The sequence below is a fragment of the Dasypus novemcinctus genome, chromosome 31 (genome assembly GCF_030445035.2).
Source record: "Dasypus novemcinctus isolate mDasNov1 chromosome 31, mDasNov1.1.hap2, whole genome shotgun sequence".
Lineage (NCBI taxonomy): Eukaryota > Metazoa > Chordata > Mammalia > Cingulata > Dasypodidae > Dasypus > Dasypus novemcinctus.
This window is the reverse complement of record NC_080703.1, coordinates 18,324,082-18,352,043: the sequence shown is the minus strand read 5'-3', so window position 1 is coordinate 18,352,043 and position 27,962 is coordinate 18,324,082. Positions and strand designations below refer to the sequence as shown.

Sequence of the window (27,962 nt, the reverse complement as noted above, 5' to 3'; positions counted from 1 at the left end):
ACCACCTTACAATGGATGTAAGATGATATCTAATTGTGGTTTTGATTTGCATTTCCCTAATAGTTAGTGATGTTTAACATCTCTTCATGTGCTTTTTAGCCATTTGTATTTATTCTCTGGAGAAGTGTCTACTCAAATCATTTGTCCAATTTTTAAGTGAGTTGCTTGTCTTCACTTTTGAGGTGTAGGATTTCTTTACATATGCTGGATATAGGCCCCTTTCGGATATGTGGTTACCAATTATCTTTCATATTGAGTATACTGCCTTTTCACTTTTTTGACCAAAAAAAAAAAAAACTTTTAATTTTCAAGAGTTCCTATTTATATATTTTTTCTTTCTTTCCTTGTGCTTTGTCTGTAAAGTTCATCCTAATACAAGATCCTGTTGATGCTTTCCTACATTACCTTCCAAGATCTTTATGGTCTTATGGTCTTGGCTTTCATATTTATATCTTTGATCCATTTTGAGTTAATTTTGTATAAGGTATAGTGATATTCTACTCTCAGTCTTTTGGAAAAGGAATTCTATCCCAGTTGAGCAAGCTTGATGGCCTTGTTGAATTTCAGTAGACTGTATGTGTGAGGATACATGTCAGAACTCTCAATTCGTTCCATTGGTCAGTATGCCTATCCTTGTAACAATACCATTCAGTTTGCACCACTGCAGCTTTGTAGTATGTTTTAAAGTCTGATAGTGTAATTCCTCTGATCTTTTTCTTTTTTAATATGTCTTTGGCTATTCAGGTCCCCTTGCCCTTCCAAGTAAACATCATAGTTAGCTTTTCCAATTCAGTAAAATCAATGTGGTAATTTTGTTGGGATTGTGTTAAATCTATAAATCCGTTTGAGTAGAATACATCTCAATAATGTTCATTCTTCCTATCCATGAACAGGGAATATTTTTCCATTTATTTAGGCCCTCTTTGATTTCCTCAGCTGTGTTGAGTAGTTTTCTGCATACATCACTTACATCTTCAGATAAATTTATCCCTATGTATTTGATTCTTTATTTGCTACTGTAAATGGGATTTTTTCTTGATTTCCTCCTCAATTTGCTCATTATTGGTGCCCAGAAATGCTACTACTGATTTTTGCACATTGGTCTTATAGCCTGCCACTTTACCGAACTCATTTATAAGCTCCAGAAGCCTTGTTTTGGTTTCTCAGGGCTTTTAATGTATAGGATTATGTCATCTGCAAATAGTGAAATTTACACTTCTTCCTTTCCAATTTGGATGACTTGTTTGAGCAAGTGAAAGTGGGTGTCCTTGTCTTATTCCAGAATTTACAGGGGAAGTTCCCAGGATTTCACCATTGAATATGATGTTAGCTGTGGCCTTTCATATATACCTTTTATCATGTTGAGGAAGTTTCCTTCTATTCCTATCTTTTGAAGTGCTTTTCTTTATCAAAAAAGAGTGCTGTATTTAGTTGAGTACTTTTTCTGCATCTATAGAGATGATCATGTGATTTTTTTCTTTCATCTCTTTGTGGTGTATTACATTGATTTTCTTATGTTGAACCATCCTTGTATACAAGGGATGAAATCCACTTGGTCTTGGTGTTTAATTCCTTTGATGAGTTATTGAATATGATTACAAAGTATTTTGTTGAAGATTTTGGCACATAGGATTGTTAGAGAGATTATTCTATAGTTTTCCTTTCTTGTGGTGTCATTGTTTGGGTTTGGTATTAGGGTAATGTTGGCATCACAGAATGAGTTGGACAATGTTCTAACTTCTATTTTTTGGAAGAGTTTACCAAGATTGGTGTTACTTCTTTTCAGAATGTTTGGTAGAATTTACCTGTAATGTGATCTGGTCCTAGGCTTTTCTTAGTTGGGAGGTTTTTGATGACTAATTCAATCTTGTTACTTGTGACTGGTCTGTTGAGTTCGATTTCTTCTTTCATCTGTGTAGAGTGCTTGTGTGTTTCTAGGAATTTGTCCATTTCCTCTAATTATTCATCTTGTTGGCATATAATTATTCAAAGTATCATCTTATGATAGGCTTTACTTCTGTGGTGTCAGTGATCATATCCCTTTCCTCATCTCTGTTGAGATATTCTGTGTAATGGTGATAATGGTGTATTAATGTCTTACTTATAATTTTAGAGGAATCTATTTCTCCACATAGTTTTTCCAATCTTTGCTTCATGTATATTGAGACAAACTGGTTAGGCGCATAAATATTTATGATTGTTCTTTCTTTTTGATAGATTATTCCTTTTATTAATATATAGTGGCCTTCTTTGTCTCTTAAAATAATGGTGCATTAAAATTCTATTTTGTCTGATATTAGTAAAGCTATGTCTGCCCTTTTTTTGGTTATTTGCATGTAGAATTGTTTTTTCACCATTCACTTTCTGCCTCCTTCCTTGGATCTAAAGGTGGGTTTCTTGCAGACAGCATAAAGATGGGTTATATTTCCTTATCCATTCTGCCAATCTGTGTCTTTTGACTGGAGAGTTCACGTCATTAACATTCAATATTACTGTCAAGGAAATAGTTACATTAGCCATATTTTCTTTAGGTTTCTGTATGCCATATGTTGTGGGGTTTTTTTATATATATTTTTATCTGTTTAATTTTTCTTACACACTTCTCCATCTCATTCTTTCCTGTTTTTTCCTTTCAACCGACAGAACTCCTTTTGGTATTTCTTGAAGGGCAGGTTTATTATAGAGAAATTCACTTTAATTTATGTTTGTGACTATTTCAAACTCTCCCTCATTTTTGAATGCCAGCTTTGCTGGATAAGAAATTCTTGGCTGGAAGTTTTTTCTTTTAGCCCCTTACCTATGTCATACTACTGCTTTCTTGCTTTATGGTTTCAGATGAGAAATCAATTGAGCTTCCCTTTTATGGGTTGGATCTCTATTCTCTTGCTGCTTTCAATATTCTCTTTTTTCTTAGAATTAGACAATTTGACAAGCATATGTCTTGGGGTTGGCACTTTAGGATTTACACTGTTTGTGGTGTCCTGTGTTTTCTGGACATCTACATTCATTTCCTTCAAAAGAGTTCAGAAATTTTCAGCCATTATTTCTTTCAACACTCCTTCTGACTCCTTTTCCTTCTCTTCTCCCTCTGGGATGCCTAAAATACATATGTTTGTGCATTTCATGTTGTCATTCAAATCCCTAAGTCCCTGTTGGATTTTTTTCTTTTTATCTATCTGTTCCACTATCTGATTTCAACTGTACTGTCTTCCATATTGCTGATTTTTCCTCTGCCTATTCACATCTGCTTTTATGTGCTTCCAGTGTGTTTTTGGTATCTTGCATCAAGCCATTTATCAACATATCTGTTATCATTTTTGTATGTTTATAATTCCTTCAGTATGTGCTCCCAGTGTCTTCTTAATATCCTTAATATATTCCTTTACATCATTAAGTTGATTCATGATGTTTTTGGACATCTCTGATTAGTTTTTCCATGTTCTACATCTCCCTTTTTCTAATTTGTTCATTGGACTGGGCCATGTCTTCCTTTTTCTTCATATGGATTGAAAAAAAATTTTTTTGGTATCTAGCCATCCATTTATCTTGATAGGTTTATTCAGTTGATTAGCTGCTCTTTGTACTCTAGGGTTATATTTGGTTGTTTGTATGTTTGTCATAAGGTTTCATGTTGACACTTAATTTCTCTTATTCTATTTCCTTGCTGTTGTTTATGCTCCTGTTTTCCTTTCACTTCCCTATATTTCCTGTACCCTCCAAGATGATTCAGAGAACTTTTCCATTCTCTATATATCCAAAGTAGTTCCTTCAGATAGGTCTCTGTCCCTTTCTCCACTCCTCTGTTGTGAAAGTGTAGACTCTGCCTCCCCACCTCAGCACCATTTTCCCAGAACTCCAAGAATGATTCTTGAACTTATAAATATAAACAACTTTTCAGAATCCAACTGAAAATTACTGAGGAAAAATTAATAAAACCTCAGTCACCTGTGAGACAACATTAACTACACCAATTTCCATGCAATAGGACTCCTAGAAGGAGAGGAGAGAAAAGGGAAGAAAAATATTTGAAGAAATAAAGACCAAAAATTAACCAGATTTAATGATAAACAATATCCATATACAGGATGCTCAAATAACCCTGCTAGGGTGTATCAAAGAGATCCACACATCACAGACAAACCATGAAAACTAAATGCAAAGACATATCCAAGGACCTGAGATCTAGAAGAGGATGGGAACTTTAAGTTCAGCTTATATGAAACCAATAGTGGCTCATTTGAAGATCAGGAACTAAAAAAAACTCTGTATAGTATTTCACTTGTGGTGCAGCAATAAAAAACACAGCAAGGAAGAGATTATTTCTAATTGGTCCAGGGAGAATTAATGATGAATGGATACTGCAGATACTGGTCCACTTTGAGAGAGAATTAGGATTCAAGTGGAAGAAACCTGGAGAAGCTCATGGAAGATCTGACCAGTGATTGCATGAAGACACCTGATTTTGTCCATGTTCACATGCAGGGGCAGGAAGCCCACTTCTCTGTGAATATGACCTTAAGAGAAGTCATTCATCTCGTGGGGAAAAAATGCCAGCAGGAACCCCAAGAGGAGAGAGCATGAGGACACCCTTCCAAGGTCCCCAAAATATTCCTCTTCAAACAGAACAAGCAGGTGGATATCAACATTTCTGTGATAGTGTAGTCAAAGAATGACACTATTGCAGGTTGACACAATCAAGTACTTTCCCTGGTTATTATTCAGAAAGATGACTACACTAATCCTGAAGAGAGGAGTAGTTTTGGAATAACCGGCATAACTCCAGAAGAGCAGAGCTTGACTCCTCCATACCACAGGAAGGATACCTAGGAGGAGCCTCTTCTCAAGCTCTCCCTATGGAGGTGTAACCACAATATCTCCACAGGACAGATCATGCCACCCAAGCCTGTCCCTACTAACCAAAGCAATGATGGAACACTCAGATGTGGGATAAACCAAAGTGTCCAGGGTCCCCAAATTCATTCAAGTGTGAAAACTATCCCAGGATGTTTATTCTTCTCAGCTAGGCACAGGAATGTGAGACTATTTGTGTGTGCCAAGTGCCACAAAGGTTTCTTCCAGATATCAGACCTCCATGTGCACCAGAAGATGCACAAAGTGGAGAAGCCCTGCAAGTGCAGCACATGTGAAAAGTCCTTCAACCAACTTGTGAGCTCATGGGAGAATCAGAGAAGCTACCACCAGTCATCTACATACCACTGTCATATGAGGACCCACCAGAAAATTGATCTCAAATCTTAGTCTTCCACACCAGAAACTTCCTCTGCTATGGCCCCCACATGATACATTTTAAAATTATCCAGTATGTCTAAAAATTCCTGCAAAATGATAATTATTTTGGTACGGAGATGATTTAAAGACTGGTTACTTTGATAGAATTATTCTTTTCTCCTTTATTATGTGACACCCTTACTCAAAGTTTAATTCAGATAGAAAAATAAAATTAAACAAAATCAAATACAAGGAAAAAATCTTGAAAACAACAAAAGAAAAATGGCTTATTATATAAAGTGGAGTATCAATAAAATTAATGGATTTTAGCCACAAATCAGTGGAATTATAAGGTCAAATCATTGCAAAGGAAAACAATGCCAAGCATAAATTCTATATTCAGCAAAACAAAAGTTAAATAAAGACAATCCAAGATAGAAAAATACCAATTATTTAAATGGTTGGCTTAAATAACAGGAATTATTGCCTCATAGTTTCAGAAACTAGCAGTCCAAAATCAAGATGTCAGCACAGCTATGGTTTCTCCTGGAGTCAGTCATTCTGGTGATAGCAGTGCTCCATCACATGGTGATGTATTAGGCCTTTGCCTATGACTTTCTTCTGCTGAAGTTTGCCAAATTAACTCTGTTATAAAGGATCCAGGAATAATGAATGTCCTATTTACCAATAGGTTCATACCCAGAGTAACACATTAAGAACAAGAACTTGGAAGTTCTGGGTACAAATAATTCCATCTATCAAACATGCCTTACAGGAAAATTGACAGCAAGTAATTCAGACTGAAAAGAATTTACTCCATTTGGGGAGCAATGAAGAGCACAAGAATGATAAATATGTAGCATAATGTAAAAGCATCTGTTGGTATACATTTCTTTTTCATTTATTGTATTGAGATGTAAAATTGCATAAATCAGTAATTATATTATTACATGGAACATTTATAATATATAAAAATATATATCATAACAGCCTAAAGAAAAGGAGGAAGAAATGGAGGTATATTGCAGCAAAATTTCTCTATTTCTGGAATTGTTAGCACTGATATGAAGCATGTTTTCATAAAATAAGATGTATCCCAATCTTTCACTTAGAATTCCAAAAGAATAACTAAATGATAAAAGTAAACAAATAAATTTAAATGGTACAATAAACAATAACTTACAAAAATGAAGTCAAGAGGAACAGAAGAACAAACAAGAGAGGAGACATAGAAAATAACTGCTAATATGGGTTGTATAAATCCAGAAATTCCAACAACTCCATTGAATGTGAATTGCCTAAACAGCCCAACCAAAGTTAGAGATCATCAGACTGGATGAAATTATAAGATCTAACAACACACTGTCTACAAGAGTCCCACTTTAGATTCAAAGATATAAATAGAGTGAAAATAAAACAATGGGAAAAGACATACCATTCAAAAGGAAATTATTAGAGAACTGGAGTAATTATATTAGTATCAGACAAAATAGGATTTACAAGTAATATTACTAGAGACAATGACAGATATTTCATATTAACAAAGAATCAATGCATGAAGAAAATATAACCGTAAATATATGCATACTTATCATCGAAGCCTCAAAATACCTAAAACAAAAAACAAAAAAAAAAACATCTGGAACATATCTCAGAGATAGCCCTGTAAAGGAGGAGGAGGCAAGGTACTGTCTCATGATCTTCCCCAATTCAGTTCCTAGCACTTTATACTGCCAAGTTCAAAGTACTCAGCCTGATTGTTTTAAGCACGTTTACTAATTTGGCTCATGTAGACCATGTTCCCTCTCTGAATGTTCAACCGCTACTAGTTTTAGTATATACAGTTGATGTACAATGAATGTTTTTGAATGAAAAAATAAACGAGTAAATGAATGAATGGATGGCATCTTATACAGAGGTGGAGAAGCAAGGGAGAATAGCATATTCTAGGAACTGTTATAAGTTGTTCCAAGTGCCTTCAGTAGCATTTTCTAAACTGAATTCCTAGAGATATAAATTGGTTTTAAATGAAAAACAGGGGTTCAGGACTCAAAATTTACATTCTCTTCCTGTCTTGAATACACTCAATGCCCATTACTGTTTAAACCATTTCCCCCAATTTCACAAATTAAAATTATTTCATGAGAATTTTAATAACTTGGTAATTTCCCTTCAGAACCGTTTAGAAAATGCTGACCTCTAGTATAGCATAGTTTTGATGAAATGGTAGGGGGTGAGGCTAAAGAGATGAACTGTGGCCAGGCCATGAGATTTTTTATATGAAATGCTAAGGAACCCATCTTATCCCTTCCCTGTACAAATACTTACCTCTAGTTTATCAGAGATTTCACCCATGTAAACGTCAGCTCACAACCTTCCTCCCCCACATCCCCCAATTTCCTGAAAGCCTATCATCCAGTCTCTAGCACTCAGAGACAGCTTGGTTTGCTTATTTCATATCAGAGAGGTCATGTAGTTTTTGTCCCTCAATGCCTGGCTTGCACAGCTCAGCTAACAGGGAGATGAAGATGGTCAACCACCACACCAGGGAACTGAGAGTGCCTACAATGCCAAGCAGGAGAATTGTATCTATCAACCATGTGGGATCTAAGCCCCCTCTCAATACAGAGGTGGAGTGAACATCATCAACCCAGGGTCCACAGGATGGAGGAATAAAATATAGATTAGAGTGAACTTACTGGTATTCTACTATAGAACTATTATGACTAGTAATGGAAGAAACTGTAGCATTGATATGGAGAAAGCGGTCAAGGTAGTTGCTGAGAGCAGGGAGAGGTAAGAGGAGATGAGATGTAGGGGCATTTTCAGGACTTGGAGTTGTCCTAAATGATATTGCAGGGACAGATGCTGGACATTATATATCCTGCCATAACCCATTGAACATATTTGGAGGAGTGTAAACTACAATATAAACTATAATCCATGCACTGCAGCAGTGCTCCAAAATGTATTCACCAAATGCAATGAATGTGACACAATGATGAAAGAGGTTGTTGATGTGGGAGGAGTGGGGATGGGATGATGTGGGAACCTCATATTTTTAATGTTATATTTTTTGTGATCTATGTATCTTTAAAAAAAGATGATTTAATTTAAAAAATGAAAGCATACGCACAAAAAGAAATACTAATACAAAAATAAATTTGGACTTTACTGTGCAAACCACAGAGACAGTTGCAATATTTTTGGTAAAGGTGTAATTTTTTTTAATAGCAACAGTATAGGAGATGAATTGGATAGAGGCCAGTCAAGAGGTAGAGGAACTAGTAGGAAATTTTGATAGAGAGCCAGGCTATCAGTAATGAAGACTTGGGCTAAGTCTATGGCAGAAAGAACAGGGAGGAGGAGAGAAATTAAGGGAAAAAAAAACTACTTAGAGAGTAGAGTTGACACATCATCATTAACTGCATCAATGAATGAGAGCAGGACCTGTCAAGGAAACCTTCCATCTTCTGACTTAGAACATTGGTGGTGGCAATCACCCTGATAGGGAAGAGGTGGAATAAATTTTAGAGAAGAACTTTAGTTTGAGGTATCCATGAGTCCAATTGGAAATTCAGAAGTGGGGCTGAGAAGACAGTTCTCACTAGATGTGAAAGGTTGTGTTCACTTGAATATTGACTCAGTTGAATCCATAGCTTGGATGTGGTTACTCAGAGAGAGTATGTAGAGTGAGGGGTATATGGGCAGGAGATTGAACCTTGAGGGCATCAATATGAAAGGGATAAATAGAGGAAGACTACACTGAGAAGGAATAAACCTAGGGGTAGGAAGGAATTCAAAAAGGATATAGGTAAGCCAGGATGATGGTAGAGAAGAATATAAACAAACCTATATTCAAGAATGAGAAAACAGGAAGAAAAGATTAAGAAGATAAAGAAAAGAATGTGTCCACTGCATTTGAGAACTTGAATGTAAGTGGTAACCTTAGAATAGCAGTTTCATTGGAGTAGGTGGCTGAAGTATGACAAAATCACAGCTGACTGAATTAGAAAGGAGGAAATGGTGCCAGTTAATGGCCTGAGACTCACCTAAAAACCTTAGCTCTGCGAGGAGAGTGAGGGAGCAATACTTACCAGTGGTGGGGACCTTTAGCGAAGCTGTTATCTCAGTTTTGGATGAGAAATAAAGGGGAGAGCATGTGTTGAGGGTAAGCCAGAGATGTGGAAGGGAGATAGCTGAGGGGACTGAGCAAAGCTGTTGGGGCAAGATGATAAGCAGCATAGTCAAGGCCAACTGAAATAGGCCTAGCAATATTTTCTCATTCTACTATCCTGTCCATACTGGTATGGTATATTCCCCTAAGACACAATATTTAGGATATATTCAGTAAGTTAGGCAAAAACATCTTACCATTTGCATATTCCTTACCAGAGTAGGTTAGAACAAATGGGGGTTAACTTGCCCAGAAACATGCCTTGCTCATCTGGCTGCTTCTCCCCTGCTCCCATCACTCTCCATATAGATTCTGTAAATAAAATCTAAACTTATGGTGTCCTACCAAAGTCCCATGTGATCTGCCTTCTTCTCAGCTCTCTAAATACATCCCCAACCAATTTTCCCCACTCCCATTTCTGTACCTTGAACTGGGGAACTGCTCTCCACATTTTAGGGATTTTCCCTTCCTGTAACCGCTGCTGGGAAAGCTCTTCCCTTAGCACTTTGCATAGCTGCCTCCTTCAAACTCTTCATAACTTAGCCTGAAGGTCACTTCATCTCCTCACATGAAAGGAGATCTCTGTAATCATCCATACTTTATTAATAGTCTTTTTTTTAAAAAAGATTTACTCCTTTTTTCTTTAGCGTTGTTATCTTAACTTTATATTTAGAGAAATTTAGATTCATATTTATAGAAAAATTACAACAAAAATATAGGGAATTTCCATACAATATCCCTGTACCCACACATGTTTACCTCTATTACTGATATCTTAGATGAGTGTGATCCATTTGTTACAATTGTTGAACCAACTGCTACTAATCAAAGTCTATAGATTATAATACTCTTTTTATTTCCTTCAAATACTTGCATGAAACAATGGCTATCTTTTCTGGCATTTAATTTGGCCTGCTGTTAATAACATACCATCAAGGTGACTGTGGTTTACCATAATGCCAGTGTATGTAAGTGCACAACAATCCAAATTGTTAAACGAGTAAGAGAAAACATGTCAAGATTTTTTGTCCTTTTCCCTCAAAAAGGATAAATACTCAACACTGAAAGAGTACAGGCCCTCTCCTAGTGGGCCATTTAGAGCAGCCATCTGCCAACTCTGGCCTGAACAGCTGGCCTACCTGGGACACTAGCCATAATTGAGTGTTTAATAGGGGCTGATGTGGGGCCTCACCCTTAATGGTCCAGAGGGAAGATCCTCTGGGACAGTCTGAGACTGGTCATGGTCTAAATTCTAATTTGTGGCAGTGGACAAAGAGCATGACACTTGTGAAGCTCAAGCCACACTTGCCACAAAACAAGAGGGTTTTTTTATACCACATGTCTATGTGCAGATGGAGATGGTATTTGAGGAAGTAGCATGATTAAAAGGCACAGTGCTCAAGAGAAATAAACAAGACCCAGACATTCACAGTGTTTTCCAGCAGGGCAGAAGTTACATTTTCACATTAGCTATGTAAAATGATAATTTACATGTTTGTCAGTAGGGCTGAAGTTACATCTTTACAGTAATTACTAAGGGATCTATTGATACTAAGGTGGTCAAGCTGTTCACAGATCAGATTATTCTTAGAGTTTCTAGGAGAGAAGTCTAACCGGACATTCCACTTATCAGTCATGAGCTCACAGTTATCTCTCAAGGCTTGCTGTGTAACTATTTAGAAACGAAAAGCTTCTGTGACTAGAAGGGGAAAGAAGAGAAAGCCTTGTGGGAAAAATTCAAAGCCATATATGCTACAGTGAGAGACAAAAACAGTATGACTTATAAAGGTAAAATAGAAAAATGACAGGAGAAATTTCTATATCATTAGTAGTGCCTTTAAATGAAAATGGAATCAACTCTTCAGTCAAATGGAAGAGATTGGTAAAATGTATTAAAAGCATGAGCCAACTTATGTTGTCTGCAAGAGACTTATCTTACATTCAAAATACAAATATGCTGAAGGTGAAAGGATGGAAAAAATATACCATGCAAGCTGTAACCAAAAGAGAGCTGAGGTAGCTATACTAATATAGGACAAAATAGTCTTAGAATAAAAGACAAATAAGTGGGTCAATGTGGCCATTACATACTGAAAAAGGGGATAATTCAAAAGGAATGTGTCATAATTATGAATATACATGCACCTAACAGTGGAGCCCAAAAATATACGAAGAAAATACTGACAGATATGAAGGGAAAAATCAAAAGTTACCATTAATAGTAGGAGAATTTAAAACACCACTCTCAATAAAGGGCAGGCCATCTAGAGAGACTATCAGTAAGGAAGTACAGGACTTGAATGATATAGATACACACAACCAACTAGACCTAAGAGACATATATAGAACACTGCACCTGACAAAAACAAAGTACATAATCTTCTCAAGTGCACATAGATCATTCTCCAGGATGGAATATATGTTGGAGCACAAAACAAGTCTCAATGAATTAAAAACTTTTGAAATTATACAATGCATATTCTCTGACCATAATAGAATGAAGCTAGAAATCAATAACATAGGGAGAATGGGGAAATTCACAAATATGTGGAAATTTAACAATACAATCTAAAACAACTAATGGGACAAAGAGTAAATCAGAAGCCTAATTAAGAAATACACCATGAGGTGAATGAAAATGAAAATACTATACAAAAACATTTGGGCAGCAGCAAAGTCAGTGCTGAAAGGGAAATTTATTGCTCTAGATGTATACATTAAATTTGAGAAAGATTTCAAATCAGACCGCTAACCTCAAAATTGAAAGGACATGAAGAAGAGCAAACTAAACCAAAAGCAAGGAGAAGGAAGGAAATAACAAGGTAAGAGCAGAGATAAATGAAATAGAAAGTATAACAATAGAACATTAGCAAAGCATAAGTTGATTCTTTGTAAAGATCAATAAAATTAACAATTTGGTAGAATAACAAAGAAGAAAAGAGAGCATACAAATAAAGAAAATCAGAAATGAAAAGGGAGACATTACTACCATCCTTACTGAAGTATCAAAGGACCATTAAGTGGATTCTATGAACAGATATGTCTTAGTTTGTCACAGATTGCCGATGCAAAATATCAGAAATTATTGGGTTTTATAACGAGAATTTTATTTAAGGTAAAATCTTACAATTCTGAGGCCATGAAATGTCCAAATCAAGGCATCAGCAGAGATGTTTTCCCACCAATATTAGCTAATGGTGATACTAGGGTCCTCCCACATGGCAAAGCAACATGGTCACCATTTACTACTGAGCCCCCTGCTTTCCCTTACAGAACCTACATCTCCTGGAGCTCCCATGTGCACATGCAGTTATAGGCCTTTTCTCTTTCAGGTCATCCTTTTCAATCTTGGCTGCCTTGCTTTCTTCCCAAGTTCACCTCTGGGCTATAAGGCACATGACTCATATCTTCAGCCATGAACTGTTTTTTGGGCCCATCCTCTTGTGGGTGTTGTGTTTAAATTTTTGCTGCTGGTGATCCTCAAGTCATGTGTCAGGATCAAAAAAGACAGATTCTATTTTCTCTGTCTCCATTTAAATAAGGCCCAGCAAGTAGGCAGAATCCCAAACTGTTACATTTCAAAGATGAAGTCCAATCAAAAGGGCCAAACACACTGAGAAGGGAATAGGTCAAAAACTTAATCTTTTACTTTTTGGGAGGCATAAAAGGACTTCAAACTGTCACAAGATATATGTCAATAAATTATATAACCTGGATGAAAAAGAAAAATTCTTAGAAGCACATAAACTATCTTCATTGACTAAAGAAGGAATAGAAGATCTAATAAACCATGACCAATAAACCAATTGTATCCACAATCAAAATACTCCCATGAAGAATAGTTCAGGACCACATGGCTTCAAGGGAAAATTTTTGCAAACATTTAAAGAAGACTGAACTTTAATTCTGCTCAAATTCTTCCAAAAAACTGAAGAGGATGTGAAACTACCTAACTTATTCTATGAGGCCAGAATTACCTTCATAGTTAATCCAGATAGAGATACCACAAGAAACGAAAATTACAAACTAAAATTTCATTAATTTAGAAGTAAAAATTCTCAACAATATACTAGCAAACTGAATCCAGCAGAGTCTTAAAAGAATTACACATAAAGTGGTAATCATCCCTGATATGCAAATTTGGTTCAACATGAGAAAAATCAATTAATGTAATCCACTACACTAACAGAATGAAAGAAAATACCCATGTGATCATCTCAATCAAGGCAGAAATGGCATTTGACAAAAACAAAAAACAAAAAAACCACAGTACCCTTTGTAGATAAAAACACTTTGAACACTAGGAATAGAAGGAAACTTTCTCCACATGAAAAGGGCATATATGAAAAGCAAATAACTAACATCCTACATAATGGTGAAATACTGAAAGCCTTCCACTTAAATTCAGGAACAAGACAAGGGTGAGCACTGCATCCTCTCTTAATCAACATTGTACTAAAGTTCCTGCCAGAGCAATTAGGCAAGAAAAAGAAATAAAGGCATTGAAATTGGAAAGGAAAAAGGAAAACATTCCCTATTCGTACTTGATACCCTCCTTTATACAGAAAATCCTGAAAAATCTACAACAAAATTCCTAGAACTAATAAATGAATTCAGCAAATTGGCAGGGTAGAAAATCAACAGCCAAAAATCAGCAGTGCTTCTATACACAATGATCAACAGGAAGAAGTGAACAAAAATATCAAGTCACAGTTACAAATTTAAAAATCAAATATAAAAGAATAAATATAATGAAGTAAATAAGAGACTTCTAAACAGAATACAATAAAACATTGCTAAAGGAAATTTTAAAAGATCTAAATAAACGGAAGGCTATTATTCCATTAATGGGTTAGATATCATCCTGAGGTCAATATACCCAAAACAATTTGAATCTACATTGGTAGATTCAATGTATTCCCAATTACAATTCAAACAAGTTTCTTTGCAGAAATGGAAAAGAAAACATTTAAATGTAACATTTTTCATGATTTATGTATCTTTTTAAAAAAGACAATTTAATAAGAAATTAAGAATAAATAAAATTAATTAGGATGGATAATGGGCCCTGAGTATCTCAAGACATTTTGAAAAAGACAGGAGTTAGAGAATTCACAATTTCCAATCTCAAATGTTATAACAAAGGTACAGTAATCAAAAACCAATAGTATTGTCACAATGACTGACATATAGAAGAATGGCACAGAATTGAGAACTAAATACTCAACCCTCACATTCCTGGTGAATCAATTACTGACAAGGCAGAAAAGGCCCCTCAATCTGGAAAGAACTCTCTCTTCAACAAATGATGATGGGAAAACTAGATCACCATGAGTAAAAAAATAGGTAAAAGGAAGCGGACGTGGCTCAACTGATAGAGTGTCTGCCTACCATATGTAGGGTCCAGGGTTCAATACCCAGGGCCTCCTGACCCATGTGGTGAGCTGGCCCACATGCAGTGCTGCCACTTGCAAGGAGTGCCGTGCCATGCAAGGGCACCCCTGAAAGGGGTGCCCACAAGAAGGGCTGCCCCACATGAAAAAAGTGTAGCCCGCCCAGGAGTGGCAACACACACATGGAGAGCTGATGCAGCAAGATGATACACACACAACAGAAGAGACGCAATTTCCCAGTGCTGACAATGCAAGTGGATGCAGAAGAACACACAATGGACACAGAGAGCAGACAATGGGGGGGAGGGGAGGAGGAAAGGGGAGATAAATAAATAAAATAAATCTTTTTTAAAAATAGGTACAGACTTTCAGGAAAATGGCACTGAAGTATGTAGGCAGAGTCTGACTCTCACAAAAATAGTGGAGAGAAGGAAGGCAGGGACATATCTAAAGGAGCTGCTTTGGATATATAGAGAATGGTAAGGTGCTCTGAGTCATCTAGGAGGTTACTGGAGATATAAAGAAGTGAAAGGAAAATTGAGTTGCTCACATCTGTGGCTGGAAATTGCACGTATACCCTGCCCTCAGGACAAAGAGCATTGGTGTAGACCAAGACTCACTGCTGCCAAAGGACTGGGAGGGGGCATTCCCTGAGAGGAAGAGAAAGGGGCCTGACAGAGGGTGGACAGTTGGTTATCTGTGGTGAGTTTGGCCAGCTGAGCCTCTTTTGAACATAGGAAGGGACCCATAAACAATAGGGAGAGGCGAGGGGTATCTGTTCAGGCAGGCTGTCACACCCTGCCAGCTGGGGAAAGAGAGGAACTAGATTAGAGAGGGGGTGGGACAGGCACCTAAAGAGCAGGACTCTAGCAAGCTGTAATCTAAAACACGTAGAGAAACAGGGTAGATAGCTTTCTGAAGCCTAATCAACCTAAGGAAACAATTTAACTCAGAGGAAGAATTCCTGCCTTGCATATACGAGGCCCCTGGATTGATTTTCTGGTCTCCACAGTGAAGTGGAGTAATGATCCTCTGGGTTGTCAAGAATACAGCTGGTACATTTTGACAGGGAACAATAAAGACATTCTTTTAATTCTGGATCTGTTATTTTTTTCAGAGATTCCTTTTTTTCTTTTTTCCTTATTTTCCTTCCTAAAACCCTGTACATTACCTGCACAGGGCAGGCTGCAGGGTGATTGATGAACAGCAGCCTGAGAGGCTCCTTAGGGTCCTCAGAAGGAATGCTCCTTTTCCTTGGTTGCTTTTTTAAGATGCTGCTGTTTTGCTTCCTATTTGGTATGTTTCCCCTTTCTTTGTTTTCCTTTTTTTCTTTTACTGAATTTTTCTACCTAGATTATATCTTTTCTTTACTTCATTTTTCTATCTTCTGTTCTTTGTTGTTTTCCATTCATTCCAAATTTTGTTTGTTCTACAATTTGACCTTTTAAATCATTCCATATACTTTTCTTTAATTTGTTTCTCACTTCATTTTCTTTATTCTACCTTTTTTGTTCTTGGTCCTTTATATTTTTTTTACATGTGTTATTTCTTCTCCCAGGTCTTGCTTGCTTCCTCTTCTACTTTTATTATTACTACTACTATTATTCTTTTCCACTCCCTATCTCTATCCTTTTCTCTGGTCCTAATTTTTTTTCAAGGGAATACAGACAACAGCAAGGAAAGAGAATAAGAGGAATGAAGTGTCAAAGTGAAATTTTACCACAAAAACAACAACAAAATAAAACCATATAGTAGAAAGAGAAGATAACCAACTGAGTGAATATATCAAAACAGATGCCTACACACCAACAAAAATTATAAGCCATACTAAGAAACAGGAAGACATGGTCCGGTCTAATGAACAAACTAAAACCAAGAGGAGATGCAGAACATGGAACAACTAATCAAAGATGTCCAAACAAATAGCATGAATCAACTTAATGAAGTGAAGGAAGAGATTAAGGATACTAAGAAAACACTGGGGGAAATGGCTATGGCTCCAATCAGTTGGGCTCCCATCTACCATATGGGAGGCCCTGGGTTTGCGTCCGGGGCCTCCTTGTGAAGGCAAACTGCCTGTGTGCCACGAAGAACTGACAGCCTGTGCGCTGCAGAGAGCTGAAACAGCAAGATGATGCAGCAAAGGGAGACAAACAGACACAGAAAAAACACACAGCAAATGGACACAGAGAACAGACAGGAAAAAACAAGCCATAAGGCGGGGGGTGATAAATAATTAATAAAACTTTTTAAAAAAAGATGACACTGGGAAAACATACCAAATAAATTGTAAACATACGTAAAAAGATCATGGATATGATGGCGATTGTAGCAGTTTGATATTATTTATGAATTCCAAAAATAGGTATTGGATTATTTGTAAACTAGTCTGTGGGAAGTTTCACTTTTACTTGATTAAATTATGATTAGGGTTTTGATTTGGCCACATCAGTAGGATGTGATTCCCTGCCCCCCCGGTGGGTGGGGAATCAAAGAGAAAATAACAAGGCACAGGAGTTGGTTGAGGCTTTGAGCAGGAGCCCAGGAAGTAAACACACAGAGAAGCAGATGCCTTAGACATGGCAGAGGCCCTGGAAAGAGATGTGAGTCATTTGCCTGACAGTCTACAGCTGACTTCATGAAGAGCCGTGAGCAGTTAAGTCCAGAGAGGAAATGAGTTCTGGGAGAGAGAACTACAGCTACAGCTGATTTTGAAAGAAGCTGGGACCACAGAAACAAGAGAGGAAGAGGGAGCCTGAACCCTTTCATACATCAGCACCTTCTTGCTCCAAAACATGGCAACAGATTTTTGTGAGGCAAGAAAATTATGTTTTATGTCCTGGTAACTGTAAGCTTCTACCCCAAATAAATACCCTTTTTAAAAGCCAACAGATTTCTGGTATTTTGCAACAACACTTCTTTGGCTGACTAATACAGTGATGAGGGGCAAAATGCAAGATATCAAAAACACACTGGAAGCATGTATCAACAGATTTGAACAGAGAAAGGAAAGAATTAATGATGTGGAAGACAGTACATCTGAAACCAGACAGATAGCAGAAGAGATAGATAAAAAGATAGAAAAAGTCCGCAGGGAATTGGGGACTTGAATGACAACAAGAAATGCACAAACATATGCATTATAGGTTTCCCAAAAGGAGAAAAGAAGAGAAAGGGGGCATAAAGAGTGTTGAAGGAAATGATGGCTGAAAATTTTCAAACTCTATTGATGGAAATGAAGGTACACATCCAGGAAGCACAGCACACCCCAAAGAGTATGAATCCTAAAAGTCCTGCCCCAAGACATATACTTGTCAAACTGTCCGATGCGCAAAACAAAGAGAGAATACTGAAAGCACCAAGAGAAAAGAGATCATCACATACAAAGGAAACTCACAAAGATTAAGTGCTGATTTCTTGTCTGGAACCATGTGGGCAAGAAAGTAAATGACAGAGTTAAAGTGCTAAAAGAAAAAATTGCTAGCCAAGAATGCTCTATCCTACAAAGCTGGCATTCAAAAATGAGGGAGATCAAAATATTCACAGAGGAACAGAAATTAAGAGAGTTTGTCAGTAAGAAAACTGCTCTTCAAGAAATACTAAAAGGGGTTCTGTAGGTTGAAAGGAAAAAAAAAAACAGGAAAGAGAGATGGAAGAGAGTGTAAAAACAATTAAAAAGGGAAAAAGAAAAAACAACATATGGCATACAGAAACCTAAAGAAGATATGGCTAATATAAGTAATTCCTTGGGAGTAATAACATTGAATGTAATGGATTAAACTTTTCAGTGAAGAGACACAGATTGGCAGAAGGGATAAGGAAATATGACCCATCTAAATGCTGTCTGCAAGAAACCCACCTTAGACCCAGGGACACAAGGAGCCTGAAAGTGAATGGTTCAAAAACCATTTTATGGGAAGTGGATGTGGCTCAACTGATAGAGTGACTGCTTACCATATAGGAGGTCCAGGGTTCAGTATATCCAGGGCCTCCTGACCCATGTGGTGATCTCACCCAAGCACAGTGCTGCAGCATGCAAGGACTGCTGTGACACACAGGGGTGTCCCCTGGGTAGGGGAGCCCCACATGCAAGGAATGTACCCTGCAAGGAGAGCTGCCCCACCTGAAGAAAGCACAGCCCACCCAGGAGTGGCACCGCACACATGGAGGAGTTGATGCAGCAAGATGACACAACAAAAAGAGAGACACAGATTCCCAGTGCCATGCTGACAAGAATGCAAGTGGACACAGAAGAACACACAGCGAATGGACACAGAAAGTGGACAACTGGGGGGGGGGGTGGTAGGAAAAGGGAGAGAAATAAATAAAAATAAATCTTTTAAAAAAACAATTTTACATGCAATTTCATTACATGCAATAATGAAAAATGGCAGCAAATGGTGCTTAGAAAACTGAATACCCATATCCAAAAGAATGAGGATGACTATCTCACATTCTGTACAAATATTAACTCAAAATGGAGCAAAGATATAAATATATAAGCCAAGACCATAAAGATCTTGGAACACAATGTAGGGAAGTATCTACAGGATTTTGTAATAAGAAATGGTTTCACAAAGCTTACACCCAAAGCATGAGCAATGAAAGAAAAAACAGATAAATGGGACCGCCTCAAAATTGAACTTTTGGACCTCAAATGAGTTTGTCAAGAAAGGGAAAAGGAGCTGTAGCAGTTTGATATTATTGATGAATTCCAAAAAGAAATATTAGATTATGTTTATAAACTGATTTTCTCCTCTGGCATATTAGATTATATTGAATTCATAGGCTTACTTGATTAAGGAATTATGTAAACCTCTGGTGCCAGTAGGGTGTTGAGTCCCCACCCTTTGGTGAGTGGGGACTCACAGATAAAAGGCATGGCAAAGAACAGAGTTCTGATGCTGGAGTTTGATGCTGAAGACTTAAGCTGGAGTCTAGGGAAGTAAGCTCATTAGGAAAGAGAAGCCAGACCCAGGAAGACAAGAACCCTGAGTCCAGAGAGAAACAAAACCCTGGAATGTAAAAACCCAGGAAACCTGAACCCTCACAGATGTCAGCAGTTAGTCATATTGCTCCAAATAGACTTTGGTGAGGAAGTAACTTATGCTTTATGGCCTGGTACTGTAAGCTCCTACACCAAATAAATACTCTTTATAAAAACCAACCAATTTCTGGTATTTTGCATCAGCACCCCTTTGGCTGACTAATAAAGCAGCCTACTCAAAGAGAGAAAATATTTGGTAACCACGTATCTGATAGGGACCTAATAACCAGTATATATAGGGAAATCCTACACCTTGAAAATAAAAAGACAAACTATTTACAAAATGGGCAAGTGATTTGCATAGACACTTCTCCGAAGAAGAAATACAAATGGCTAAAAAAGTATATGAAAGATGTTCAACATCACTAGCTACTAGGGAAATGCAAATCAAAACTACCTTATATTCATTAGACTGGCAGCTATTAAAATACAGAGTACTCCAAGGGTTGAAGAGTATTTGGAGGAATGGGAACCCTCATCCACTTCTGGTGGGAATGCAGAATGTTGCAGCCATTGTGGAGGACAGTGTGGTGGCTCCTCAGAAAGCTAACCATAGAACTGCCATATGACACAGCAATTCTGGGTACATACCCAGAAGAACTGAAATTATGGACAAAAACAGATATATGCACACCAATGTTCCTAGTGGCATTATTCACTATTGCCAAAAGTGGTAAACAATCCAAATGCCCATCAACAGAAGAAAGGATAAGCAAATTGTGTTATATAATACAATGTAATATTACTCAACTATAAGGAAGAATCCAGTATTTACACATGGGATAACATGGATGTATCTTGAAGACCTAATGCTGAGTGAATCGAGCCAGGCACTGAAGGAGAAATATTACATATCCTCACTGATGTGAATTAAGCAAACTCAGCAAGAATCTGGAAGATAGGATTACAGGAGAAAGGGAGAAAAAGTTTGTGAGGCAAAGCCCATATGGGCAAAATCTACGATAAGATGGAACTATGTAGTTGTGCAGGGGAGGGGCATGACAGCAGTGCAGTGATATTATTGGGTTGGGTGGTGCTGGTTTGTCAGGTGCTGGGTAGGGTGGGTTGGACAGTCCTTGGAACTGAGGAAAAGGTGGGGGAGGGAGCAGGTGCAAACTGGGGATTTATATGTGGCTGAAAGTACGATGTTGGGAATACTCTTCTGTCAACATGGCAGGGTGGGGTTAGTGGTTTGGGGTGTTTGATGGGGTAACCTGGGACAGAGCACATCTGGGCAGGCTTCTAGGGAGTGAGTGTTCATCTCCTCATAGTGTGTTGTATTCATTGGTGGATACCCATATAATGAGTGGGAAGGTATTGGACTTAATCCTGAGGAGACTGGCTATATTCTCAAACAGAGAGGCAGGCGTCTTTAGAGAGCATAGGCAGTGCCTGATAAAGGAGGACAGAGCAGTATGCCAAGCACTCAACGTTGTAAGTAACTATCACTCTTGATCTTCAAGGAGTGAAGCCTGGTGTTTGCCGTGGACCTCAAGGAGAGGTGCGGGGAGTGGTAGAGTGGACAGAACACGGGGCTTTTGGGGGGCACTGGAAGCATTCTAAAAGATCTTGCAGTGATGGATACAAGCCATGTTAAATTTCATCAAAATTTATAAAACTCTATGGTTCAAATGTAAACCATAATTTAAACCATTATGATGGTTAGTAGCTATGTTTCAATATTTGTACATCAATTGTAACAAATGTGCCATCTATATATAAAATATTAATAGGGGAAGAGGGAAAACTGGTAGGATGTTGGCTATATGAGAATACCCTATGTTCTGTACCTTCTTTAGGAAGTTTTCTGTAGCCTAAAACTTCTTTGAACACAAAATGCATAAAGTAAGACACTGCGGGGAATAAACAAAAGAAAATGTCACTGAACATACAAGACAATAAATCTTACAGTGATGAAAGACAACGTCCAACAAATTTTCTTAAATATTTTTTCATTATTTTTTATTATTCCAAATATTTTATTTTAAAAATATTTTATATCTTATTTTTAAAACTATCATTACTTAATTTTCTTAATGTATTTGGTTATTTCATTGCCTTCATTTTTGTAGAAGTTTTGGATCAAAGAAGGGTTACAACTATGATAGGGGAGGGTATTTAGGATGGGGTGTCAGTGATTGGGGATACACAGGAAGAGGTTCACCTGGGACATACATATAAAATATAAAAATGTGTTCAAGTGTTTATGGGGCATGGTCATGGTGGGTGGAGATTCACACAATAACCAAAAGAATATTGAATTCCCATCCTGGGGATCTCTGCCACATTCTCTAATGGAACATCAAGAATACCCCAAGTACAGGGGCAATGACTAGTAAGGGATTATGGTCATTGATGCGCCCTTGATACTGATTGAAAATTAACCTAGTATGATAGGGTACCTAAGAGTTACCTCCTGAATGCCTTGTTTTCAAATGTGGCCTCTCTCTAAGCCAAACTCAGCATATAAATGCATTACCAGCCCCCCAGGGTGGGATATGACTCCAGAGATAAGCCTCCCTGGCAAGAAGTGATTACTACCAAGCACTAGCTAGCAATGCAACTGGAAAAAAACCATGATCAAAAGGGGGAAAAGGTAAAGACAAATTAGTTATTTGGCTGAGAGTCTTCAGAGTGAGTCAGGAGTTCATTCCAGAATTTATGTTTATGCACATCTAAGCAGGATCTCATTGACTGCCAAAGTAAATACTAGCTCAAATAGTAAGGCTCCTGAGGGCTCTGGAGTCATCCAAACACTATAGTCAGGGCAGATAGCCCAGGAGTTTGGTACCTTGCCACTGGGCCCTATTTTAGAATTTATGCTCCCCAGTATGACAGAGTTGGATTCAGTTCTGGTTTCCCTAAACATGGCTCTTCTGACCCTTCTATTTGAACCAATAGTTAGCATGAGAGTTGACGGATATACAACCAAGAGAATTAAATCTTTAGGTTGTCAACATACGAGAGGGGCCCTGAATCTCAACAGAGTGGCAACACCTACTCTCCAGTTCATCAGACTCACCCAGGACAACTAAAACAGATTTGATGATGGACAACAACCATCCCAAGGAACTGAGTCTACAAGTGCAAGGAAGAGAGCCCCATCCATCTGCCATATGGAGTCTAAGCCCCTTTCAATTAAAGGTGGTATGGATAGCACCAACACAAAATCCTCAGGATTGTTGAATTAACTATAGACCAAAGTAAACTTACTGTTTTTCTACTACAGACATTGCTATCTATCAATGGAAGAGCTTTTATCATTGATGTGGATGCAGTGGCCTTCAGAGGTTCTGAGGGAAGGCCGAGTGAAAAATAGGTGTAATATGGGGGCATTTTTGGGAATTGGGAATTGTCCTGAATGATGTTGCAATGACAGATACAGGTCATTACAAATTTTGTCTTAACTTACAAAATTATGCAGGAGAGTTTAAACTAATGTAAAATATACTTAGTGGCAATGCTCCGATATATGTTCATCAGTTGTAACAAATGTACCACATTACTGATGGATGTCAATGTGGGAATATGTGGGAGTGTTAGGGAGTGGGCACATGGAAAACCCCTACATTTTTCATGTAACATTTATGCCATCTCAATATCTTTGAAAATAATTTTTAAAAGTATACCAAAAAAAGGTAGACCATTCTCAAACCATATACAAAAATAACCTCAAGATCATATGTTTCCATTTATTTAATATGCAAATATGAATCAATTTATAAAGATGAAATTATAGATTAGTAATGTAGGGTTGTGACAGGATAGAGGGATTGTGAGGTAACTGCTAAGTGGAGTGGAGTTTTTCTTCATGGTGTAATGAAATTGTTCTAAAACTATTTTGGTGATGAGGCACATTTTGTTTATGTTAAGACCCACTAATTATACACTCAGGATAACTTGTAGGGTATGTGACTATATCTCAATAAAATTGCTTTAAAATAAATACATATGCAAGAAAAGGCAAAAAGAATGGTTTATGTACAGTAGGGAATCATAAAGAGATTTAGAGGTGATGAATTTTTGTCTGCTTTTTGTTTATTATTGAAATAACATAAATGTTCTCATAATGGTTTAAATAAAGAATACACAACTATGTGATTAGGCCAAATACCATTGACCATACATGTTGGATGGATTGTATGCTTTACTAATATGTATCAATAAAATTGATTTTAAAAACTTAGTTGTAAAGTTAGCATATTTGCATGTTCTTGATCTTAATATTTTAATAATTAATGTCAAGGACAGGATTTCCAAATGTCAACCATCATAATGGCAAGGTCTATGGGCATAAAAGGCTTTGAATTTTAACAAGATGATTATTCCTGTGCATTTTCCCTGGATACTTCCTACTGGGAAATTAGTGATGGGCAGTGGGAATGATCTGGACCTTTGCCTGGCATAGTGAATGACTGTGTGCATGATTCTCACACCCACTGGTAAATATTCTCATCACTGAGATGAAGTATTGCTTACTCTAAGATTAGGAACAAAGTGACCATGTCTCTTCCTCCCATTCAGATATTTAATCAGTAACCCAGGCAGGAGAGGCAACCAGAGAACCACATTCATTTATGTGGGGAAGACTCCAAAATCACAGACTTCACACATTCTCCTATCCCCAAACCTATAAAATACCCAATTGATATCTACAAACTCAGCCAACAAGTACCCAATCATTTGCCAAAACCCCTCAAACAATATCCCTTTAAAAATTAATTATTTTTAATTATTAATGAACACAACCTTCCCAATCTCTGAATAGATGATTTCCCATGATTTTTACTGACTGCATTCTACACCAAAGAATCTTCTGGAAATCTCTCAAGGGATTTCATACTCCTAATGGAGACTTCCTCTTATTTAATGTTTTGTGGTTATTCTTAAACTGCATTTCCTTTAACACACTAAGGTTTAGCTTTAACTGAATAATAGTGCACAGGGATTACAGACCTAGTGTTTCACTCTTTTGGAGTTCACTCATTTAATTTAAAGAATAAATTAGGAATTTAGGCAATCCCAAATTGAGTAGAGGTGTAGAATTCCTCACAAGTGATTTACCCGATTAGCTTATCAGTTAGAATGGTAAAAGAGGTCTCTCCAATTCCACTATATTAACATTATGTGTACTCTCACATAATATATCACTTATCTACTAAGGGCTTTGCTACATAAATGACACGCATATGGATTCTCACCAGTATGAATGTCATTAGATTATTTGTAGTATGAATGACTGCAGGAACTTCTGAACAGATTAATAACAGTGTTTATTCACTATGTGAGCTCTCTGGTAGTTTAAAGTTAAATCTATGGCTGAAGTCTCTTTTATATACAAGACATTTATAGTGTGAGCTGCTACATCTTAAATAAGAATATTGTGGGAAGATGATTTGGCTCCATCTACCATATAGGAGGTCCAGGGTTCAAACCTGGGGCCCCCTGACCTGTGTGGTGAACTGGTCCACATGCAGTGCTGATATGCGGAAGGAGTGCCCTGCCACATAGGGGTGCCCCCCACATAAGGAAGCCCCATGCACAAGGAGTGTGCCCTGCCAGGAGAGCTGTCCTGCACAAAAAAAGCGCAGCCTGCCCAGGAGTGGCGCTGCACAGAGAGCTGATGCAGCAAGATGATACAACAAAAAGAGATACAGATTCCCGGTGCTGTGCTGATAAGAATGCAAGCAGACACAGAAGAACACACAGCAAATGGACACAGAGGGCAGACACTGGGGGGGGGGGGGGGGGGGGAGGGGGCAAAATGGGAGAGAGATAAAAAATAAATCTTAAAAAATATATATTGAATTATTTAAAAGTCAAATAAGTCAATATTGTTGACATTTACAGGGATTCTCTCCATTTGAGTAAAATATTGTCTAATGCTGGAAAAATTAGGGTTTTCCAATATATATATATTATGGTTTCTGTCCAGCATGAATTCTGTCATAGTGTCTGCAGGCAGAAATACAGGTGAAAGATTTCCAACACAGATAACATTTATGGTATTTTCTACAGTATGAGTTCTCCTATGGGGTTTATGTTTAGAAAATTGACTGAAGGTTTCCCACATGAGTGACATTTATAGGGTTTTTCACCACTATGAGTTCTCTCATGCCATTGACGATGGGTGTAGCAGTTTGATAGTTTATGAATTCCAAAAATAGATATTGGATTATGTTTGTGAATTAATCTGTCCTGCTGGGCATGTTAGATTGTATATTGATTCAGAGGTTTCACTTTATTAAACAATGATTAAGGCTTTGATTGGGGCATGTCAGGGAGTGGGAACACATAGAGAAACTGCACCTCAGAGAAAGGAGGTTGGAGTTTTGATCATGGATACTGGGAATAAACACACAGAGAAGCAGATACGTGAGGAAGGAGAGAATGCTCCACTAAACATGGCAGAGGCCCCAGGAAGAGAGATGAACCCTTCACATGATAGTCTACAGATGACCATATGGAAAGAGCAGAGTAGCTGAGCCCAGCGAAAAATGAATCCCAGGAAGAGAGGAAACCAGGTCTGAACCCTTGCAAACATCACCAGCTATCTTGTTCCAACATATGGCAGCAGAATTTGGTGAGGAAAACAATTTATGCTTTATGCCTGGTAACTGTAAGCTTCTACCCCAAATAAATACCCTTTACAAAAGCAAACAGATTTTTGTTATTTTGCATCAGCACCCCTTTGGCTGACTAATAAAATGGGAATGTTGACTTTTCAGCATTGATGATGTTCATAGGGTTTCTCACCAGTGTGAGTTGTCTCATGTCAACTAAGATTAGAAAAATTACTGAATGCTTTCTCACTCTGATGACATTCATAGAGTTTATCTCCAGTGTGAGTTCTTTCATGTTTTTCAATGGAAGAAGGATGAAAGAAGCCTTTCTCATAAATATGGCATTCATAGTGTTTCTCTCCAGTGTGAGTTATCTGATGTTTTCTTAGGGAAGAGGATTGATGGAAGGCTTTCCCACAAAGATGACATTCATATGGTTTCTCTCCAGTGTGAGTTCTCTCATGCTGTTTTAGGGAGTAGGATTGAATGAAGCCTTTTCCACAAAGATGACATTCATAAGGCTTCTCTCCAGTGTGAGTTCTCTTATGTTGTTTCAGGGTAGAGGACTGACTGAAGGTTTTCCCACAAAGATGGCATTCATAGGGTTTCTCTCCAGTGTGACATCTCTCATGTTGTTTAAGGGCAAAGGAAGTAGTGAAGGCTTTCCCACAAAACTGGCAATTATAGGGTCTCTCTCCAGTGTGAGTTCTCTCATGTTCTCTAAGATGGGAATGTTGCCTGAAAGCTTTCCTGCATAGATGGCATTCATGGGGTTTCTCTCCAGTGTGAGTTCTTTCATGTTGTTTTAGGGAAGAAGATCGAATGAAGGCTTTCCCACAAATATTACATTCATATGGTTTCTCTCCAGTGTGAATACTGTGATGTTTTTTTAGGGAAGAGGATATAGCAAAGGCTTTTCCACAAAAATGACATTCATATGGTTTCTCTCCAGTGTGAGATCTCTCGTGTTCTTTAAGATGAGCATAATCACTGAAGGCTTTCCCACATAAATGGCACACATGGGGTTTCTCTCCAGTGTGAATTCTCTCATGTCGTTTAAGGGAAGAGGATGTAGTGAAGGCTTTCCCACAAAGAAGACATTCATGGGGTTTCTCTCCAGTGTGAGTTCTCTCATGTTCTTGAAGATGGGAATTTTGCCTGAAAGCTTTCCTGCATAGATGGCATTCATAGGGTTTCTCTCCAGTGTGAATTCTCTCATGTTGCTGAAGATGAAAATGCCGACTGAAAGCTTTCCTGCATAGATGACACTCATGGAGTTTCTCTCCAATGGGAATTCCATTGTATTGTTTGAGGTCAAACCATTGCATAAAATTTTTAGCACTTTGGTAACATTCAAATGATTTACTTCTAGGGTGAATATGTTTATGTTGACTAAAATATGAATGATCACTGAGGACTGTTGGAAGTGGATTCCTGAAATAGGATTTCTTTGTCATGTGAATTAATGCATGTTGGTTCACTGTGGATGTGTGAGAGGAATCTTCTTGCAAATAATTATATTTAAAGGAATTCTTTTGGGTGCGAGGTCTCTG

At 37.7% G+C, this 27,962-nt stretch overlaps 1 protein-coding gene across 1 annotated transcript in view; it reads right to left on the bottom strand.

Moving 5' to 3' along the window:
• Positions 1 to 27,962, bottom strand: part of LOC101440942 (zinc finger protein 596-like) — a 189,614-nt gene that overhangs the window by 20,286 nt on the left and 141,366 nt on the right. Inside the window, exon 9 of the mRNA XM_058290790.2 lies at positions 1 to 27,962. This exon is cut by the window's left edge and continues 20,286 nt beyond it. Coding sequence (XP_058146773.1) covers positions 26,622 to 27,962 — 1,341 coding nt within the window. The 3' untranslated portion in view covers positions 1 to 26,621.